We start from the raw sequence: 7,563 nt of genomic DNA on the forward strand, positions 1-7,563 counted from the left end.
GGTTGATTTTATTTTTTCACCTCATTAAAGTCATATATATGTACATAATAGAAAGTTAAAGAAACCGAAAACAAAAAAAGGAGAAATAAAAACGTAAAATTAAGACCTATAACCTTGCCATTCGTTGATATCTATGATTGACACTTAGGCTTCTACATGCACTAATTGTTTCTTCCCTACATAAACATATGCAAAATGTTTTTATCGAAACCACATAATACTGACAAGGTGATTTAGGAAATGTGGGCTTCCCAGGTTGTGTTAGCAGTAGAGAGGGGGGTTCAGTCTCTAGGTCTGGAAGATACACTGGAAGAGGGCATGGCAACCCACTCCAGTGTTCTTGCCTGGAGCACCCCATGGCCAGAGGAACCTGGCGGGTTACAGTCCACGGGGCCACTAAGAGTCGGACACGACTGAAGCAACTTAGCACACAAGTTAGGAAATGTAATTGCTTTTCAGTGAGAGGATTTTATTTTGGTTGCCCTTAGCACGTCAAATCCTTCTGGAACTCATAGGATTGTCACGCGTCACCCCAGGGGGAACCACCAGCCTCATCTCAGCAGTTTCCATAGGCAAACTGCACACAACACCGGGCACGTAATGTATCTCCAGAGCCCTGCATAGGCTGAGAAGTGCATCCTTTGTCTCCAAGGTCATAATGGCTCTGCTGACTTCAATTCCTTTCACTGGCACGAGTGAGGACAACCTGAAAAGGCCAGAGAGAATGAGAGCCCCCTGCCCCATGATCCCAAATGAAAAAACAAGGGAGAGAGAGGACACAGAAATCCCCTCACACGCCACCCCAGGCCCCTTTTGTGTTGTTCTTGCCAATGCAGCAGCCGTCCTGCTATATATACCAGCTGCCACGTTTGTCCCCGTCAGGCTGGACGCTGATCACCCGCCATCAACAACCATGGGGAAGGTGAGCCAACTGAGGTGCCACACCAGGCCTGCTGCATGTTGACGGTGTGTGTGTGTGTGGAGGGGGGATGTATCTCCCAGCTGACTTCCTGCTGTCACCTTATGTTCCACATGCACGCAGATCACCTTCTACGAGGACCGGGGCTTCCAGGGTCGCCGCTATGAGTGCAGCAGTGACCACCCCAACCTGCAGCCCTACTTCAGCCGCTGCAACTCTGTCCGCGTGGACAGCGGCTGCTGGATGCTGTATGAGCGCCCCAACTACCAGGGCCACCAGTACTTCCTGCGGCGCGGAGACTACCCCGACTACCAGCAGTGGATGGGCCTCAGCGACTCCATCTGCTCCTGCCGCGCTATTCCTTACGTGAGTCTTGCTTCAACCCAACCGGTGTGACAGCATCACTGATCCAGGGCCATGAATTCCTATAAAAAGTCAGTTTGTTTCAACTCAGGACTAGTGTTCACAGTGAAATAACAAAGCCCAACTCTCCAGCATTGAAAAGAAAAAAAAAATAGATTGCCTTTTTACTATGTTCTCATACGGAAACATTTAAACTCATTTAGCATTAAAAATGGGTAAATTGCTTTTTAGGCATAAGAAATCACAATGATATAGCTTCTAAAACTAAATCTGGTAGCATCTAGCTGATCCCTAATTTTTAAATAAAAATCATGTGTTCAGTAAAGAAAAAAATCTATCAGTATATCATTATTTCTTAACGATAAAAATACTGACCGACTAGGGGAGAACAACATAGATATAACATATTCTAGCAGTATTGGCGATTATTTTCAATACCTTTTCTATGACATACAGATTTAGAAACTGGAACAATGTATGTCTGCTTGCAAGTGGCTCCCTGTATTTAGCAGATATTATCAACTAATTTCTTACAAGGGTCAGAAAAATCGTTCATTAAGATTTCATGGGATGTAGGAGAAGGAAATGGCAACCCACTCCAGTGTTCTTGCCTGGAGAATCCCAGGGACGGCAGGGCTGCCGTCTCTGGGGTCGCACAGAGTCGGACAGGACTGAAGCGACTTAGCAGCAGCAGCAGCAGTCCTCACCAAAGTCCTGCTTAATGTCTATTAATCATGTGTAGTTTGTATTTGGACTTTCTGAATCACCAAATTATGTGTCGTGGAAAACAGATTCAGGAAGTGAAACCAAAATTTGGCTAGAGGACTTTGCAGATGCAAAAAGAGGTACAAGATAAGAACTTCTTTGAGGGCAGAAACTCAACTGGTACAAGTGACTTGGCAAAATGTCAGACATGTGGACTAAGAGTAAATGTGAATTGTTGTCAATGGTGAGTGCAAAAGTGACTTAAAAACATGCTTGATAGGATTCAGGGATACACAGTCATAATGGAAAAGGGAGTTAAATCATCTCTGAAGACTCAACTAAATATAGTTACAATAGTTGTTTTTTGTTTTGCTTTCAAGGAATCCCTTTTGTTGACTTTATTTCAATGTTTATTTCTTCCATAAGACAGATCACTGGTCAGGTAAGTTTTATTTTAATATCCTCCCTGAAGAAGGAAATGGCAACCCACTCCAGTATTCTGGCCTGGAAAATCCCATGGACAGAGGAGCCTGGCAGACTTCAGTCCATGGGGTTGCAAAGAGTCAGACATGACTTAGTGACTAAACAACAACAACAATTTATTAAACCAACCATGTGAGGAGAGGATACATGTGTGACAGGAGGGTTTGAAAACCATGCTTCATGAAGCTGCAGGATGACTGAGTCACTTTTACTGACATCAAGGATGCCCACAACTTATTTTTCATCTTTGGTTTATTGTCACAACAGACCAGCTCTCACAGGATAAGGCTGTACGAGAGAGATGACTACGGAGGCCTGGTGTCCGAGCTCACGGAAGACTGCTCCTGCATCCACGACCGCTTCCGGCTCAGTGAGCTCCACTCCCTCCACGTGCTGGAGGGCTGCTGGGTCCTCTACGAGATGCCCAACTACCGGGGGCGGCAGTACCTGCTGCGGCCGGGGGACTACAGGCGCTACCACGACTGGGGGGCCGTGGATGCCCGAGTGGGCTCTCTGAGACGGGCCATCGATTTGTACTAGGCTGTGCTTTCCTTAGGATCCACATAGAAATGCCCTATATAGACAAATCGTGTTACGGGCACATAAGTAATGCTTGTTCATCTTAAAGAATAACTGAATTTTAATAAATGGTGACCCTTGGCAACTTACCTGGCCCTGAAATCAAGTGTTTTGAATGTCTGCTGACTTCCTGGATGGCAGCAGTATTTTTGAAGTCCCCATTCACATCATGGGAAGGAGGCAGAAACACTGTCTCTGCCTCTACAACCCACAGTATGAGGGAAAGAGAAAAGAAACATAATGAGAACTATTAAATCCATACACAAGAGAAGATACGGAACCAAATGTGGCTGGGACACAAAAAGACCGCTGGAGAGGACTACATTATTCTGGACCACAATGTGAACTTTTATCAAAATTCAGTTATGGAATACTCAGCTATGCAGAGTGAAGCAAGACAATGTGCTATCCTGCACACCTCTGGGACCTCCTTCCCCTAGAGTTGCTCACCCAGAATGCTAATTGTTTTTATAAATTTACATGAGCAAAAATAGTGCTCTGTCCCAGTTAAATTCTTCATAGAAATTGAAAAGCTCATTTAAAAATCCATATGGAGTTTGCAAGGGACCCAGAACAGCCAAAACAATCTTGAAAAAAGAAAAGCAAGCTAGGAGGACTCATCCTTCGCAATTTCAAAGCTTACCACAAAGCAACAGTAAACAGCTTAGTGGGATACTGGCATAAAGTAGACATGGCGATGACAGGAATAGACTTGGGAGTCCAGAAATAATCCCGTATGTTTATGTTCAACTGATTTTTGACAAGGGTGCTAAGACCCCTCAATGGGGAAAGAATGGCTTTTCAACAAATAGTGCTAGGACTACTGGATATCCAAATGCAAAATAATAAAGTTAGACCCCCATTTCATACCACATATAAAAATTAATTCAAAATAAATCAAAGAACTCAAACTATGAAACCCTTGGAAGAGAATAGAAACATACATCTTCATGATCTTTTATTAGGCAATGACATCTTAAAGATGACACCAAAAGCACAAGCAACAACAATAAAAATAATAAATGGGACGTCATCAAAACTAAAATATTTTATGCTTCCCAGGTGGTGCTAGTGGTAATGAACCACCTGCCAATGCAGGATACATAAGAGACACAGGTTCAGTCCCTGGGTTGGGAAGATCCCCTGGAGGAGGGCATGGCAACCCACTCCAGTATTCATGCCTGGAGAATCCCATGGATAGAGGAGCCTGGTGGGCTATAGTCCATGGGGTCACCAAGAGTCAGACACAACTGAAGTGACTTAGCATGCATGAGTGAATCAAAGAATGCCATCAAGAAAGTGAAAAATACATGTATACCTATGGCTGATTCATGCTGATGTATGGCAGAAATCAACCCAACATTGTAAAGCAATTATCCTCCAATCAAAATTTTTTTAAAAAGAAAGTGAAAAGACAGACTCTTGAGTGAGGGAAAATATTTACCAAATGTTTACAAACTTTTTATCTGGTAAAAGTCTAGTATTCAGAATATTTAAAAAAAAAAAAAAAAAACCTCTTAAAACAACAACAAAAGATCAAAAGACAAGCCAATTAAAAATGGGCAAAGTACTTGAATATTATATTTCGTATGAAGAAGATATATAAATGGTCAAGAAGCTACTGAAAAGATGCTCAGCATTATTAGTCGTTGTTGTTGTTGGTTGTTGTTTACTCTCTAAGTTGTATCCAACTCTTTTGTGACCCCATGGACTATAGTCCTCTGGGCTCCTCTATCCAGGGGATTTCCCAGGCAAGAATACTGGAATGGGTTGCCATTTCCTTCTCCAGGGGATCTTCCCGACCCAGGGATCAAACTCGCATCTCTTTCGTTGGCAGGGAGTTCTGTACCACTGAGCCACCACAGATGCCCATTATTAGTCATTAGGGAAATTCAAATAAAAACCACATGAGATAGCACTTAATACCCACTAGGATGGCTGGACAGCATCGCGGATGCAATGAACATGAACTTGGACAAATTCTGGGAAATGGTGATGGACAGGGAGGCCTGGGGAGCTGCAGTCCATGGGGTCACAAAGAGCTGGACTCGACTGGGTGGCTGAACAACAACAACAACAACAACCCACAAAGGTGGTTATATTAATTTTAGAGAAAAATAAAACAGAAAATAACAAGTGCTAGTAAGGTTGCGGAGAGATTAGAACTTTCATAAATCTCTGTAATGTAAATTAATGTAAATACTTGTAAGTAACGTAAAGTAATGTAAAAAGATGCAGCCACTATGGGAAAACAGTTTGGTAGTTCCTCAAATAGTTAAACTGAGTTATCATATGACTCAGCAATTCCACTCTGACACATATACTCAAAAGAATTGAAAAGAAATGTTCCAACAAAAACGTATTCATGAATGTTCACGGCAGCACTATTCACAATAGCCAGAGGTGAAAACAACCCAAATGTTTATCAGTGGATGATTGCATAAATGAAATGTGATTTGTCCAAACAATGGGATGTTCTTTGGCTGTAAAAAGGAATGAAGTCCGGATACATATTACATCATGGATGAACCTTGAAAATATGTCAAGTGAAAAAAGCTGGTCACATAAGACGATATATTATAGGATTCATTTATATGAAACACCCAGAATAGGCAAATCTAGAGACAGTAAGTATATCCATGGTTGTTTAGGACTGGGGGATAGGTTGATAAAGGAATTATAACTAAAGGGTTCAGGACTTTTCACTGTGGAATGAGCATTTTCTAAAATTGACTAGGGTGACAGTTGCACATAACTGTGAATATACTAAACCACTGAATAATACACTTTAAATGGGCAAATATTAATGTGAATTATATCTCGATGAAGCTGTTTAAAAATAATAAAGCCCTGAACAGAACCTTAAGTAATAAAGAATCTTTTAAAATAAGATTCCTTCTTGCTGAAGGAACATATGCTATGAATTATAAGTACGAAAATACACATATTATTAAACTGCTGTGGCTCTTACCAATACCAAATATGCAGGAGATTTGTGGTTTTGCTGCTGGCTTAGTTAAACCACACTTAAACTTTGTGTTGTCCTCTGTTGAGTGACCAGTGAATTACGAGCTCTGTTTTTTTTTTAAAGGAAAACCCAGGTGACATGTCTCACTGAAGATGATTTTAACTTGGAGGCTTTGTTTTGTTTTAACCTAGTGAATTTAAGGCTTTAGAAACTAGCATTTTATCTAACAAACCTTGGAATGCCACGAGTTTCTTCCTCTATAAAATTAAGCGTATCGGTCAAGAGGAGTTCCCTGCTTCCTTCAATTCTGATTCTTTAAGACACTGTTAGGTTTCTAGGTAGAATATCTTAATGGTTACCAACGTAGGCCTTAAGGTCCATGGACTTGGTTTCTGGCTTGACCACCTAGTGGCTGTGTGACCTTGAGCAAGTTATTAATCCTCATAAGCCTTAGTTTTCCCACTTGTATGTTCTTGTGAGGAATAAATGGGATGCTTCTTATAAAGAAGCTCAATAAATAGTAGTCATCACTCCATCAGTTTTACCTCATTGTGCTCTCTCTCTCTCTCTTTCTCTCTCTCTCTCTCTCTATATATATATATATGGATTTCATTAAAAAGGGGGGAGGGGAAAGTAAATTAGCTATTTTTTTTTAAAAATTCAAGAAAATGTGAACATCCTCAATGTACTTTTCATAGTCGTTGATTACTGCCATCTTGCTTCCTGGATGGGTCAGTGGTAAAGAATACTCCTGCAAATGCAGGAAACGCAGGTTTGATCCCTGGGTTGGAAAGATCCCCTGAATGAGGAAATGGTAACCCTCTCCAGATCCTTGCCTGCAAAATCCCTTGAACAGAGGAGCCTGGAGGGCTACAGTCCATGGGGTTGAAGAGAGTCAGACACGACTGAGCGACTAAGCACACATACATAGGTGGTTACAGGCTGGCTCCAATCAGCTTTGACACAACACAACTTCCAGCCTGTGTCATGCGACACTGTAAAGTTCATCCAGACCTCTTGCAAAACTGGTGGCAGGCATCACTAACAGAATCCTGAGGCAAACAATTATATTAAGACATTTTAGGGATCAAATAAAACACCTAGAAATACAGTACAGCCGTCGTTCGGTATCCAAGGGGGATTGGTTCCAGAATCCCCACAGGTATCAAAATCTGTGGATGCTCAAGTCCCTTACATAAAATGGTGCAGTATTTGCAGATAACTATGCAATTCTCCCCTATACTTCAGGTCATCTCTAGGTTACTGATAATACCTACCACAATGTAAATGCTCTGGGTTGTGCTTAGTTGTCATTTGTGTCTGACTCTGCAACCCTTTGGACTGTAGCCCACAAGGCTCCTCTGACCATGGGATTTCCCAGGCAAGAATACTGGAGTGGGTTGCCATTTTCTTCTCCAGGGTATCTTCCCAACCCAGGAATCAAACCCACATCTGTGTCTCCAGCATTGCAGGCAGATTCTTTACCCAAGAGGCCATCAAGGAAGTTTGAAAATTTACATATCATTTACATTGTATTTACACAGTA

The 7,563-nt window shown here is 41.8% G+C and overlaps 1 protein-coding gene across 1 annotated transcript; it reads left to right on the forward strand.

Moving 5' to 3' along the window:
• Positions 1-913: 913 nt before the first annotated feature.
• Positions 914-3,010, forward strand: LOC133060454 (gamma-crystallin A). The gene is made up of 3 exons (XM_061147934.1): positions 914-922; positions 1,043-1,285; positions 2,738-3,010. Exons 1-3 carry the CDS (start codon positions 914-916, stop codon positions 3,008-3,010), a joined length of 525 nt encoding a protein of 174 aa, XP_061003917.1.
• Positions 3,011-7,563: the final 4,553 nt, after the last annotated feature.

This window comes from Dama dama, chromosome 8 (genome assembly GCF_033118175.1).
Source record: "Dama dama isolate Ldn47 chromosome 8, ASM3311817v1, whole genome shotgun sequence".
Classification (NCBI taxonomy): Eukaryota; Metazoa; Chordata; class Mammalia; order Artiodactyla; family Cervidae; genus Dama; species Dama dama.

Excerpts from the sequence above, each read along its gene's own strand:
- LOC133060454 (XM_061147934.1), top strand. Across the intron at positions 1,286-2,737 it reads CCTGCCGCGCTATTCCTTAC|ACCAGCTCTCACAGGATAAG; the intron begins GTGAGTCTTGCT and ends TTGTCACAACAG.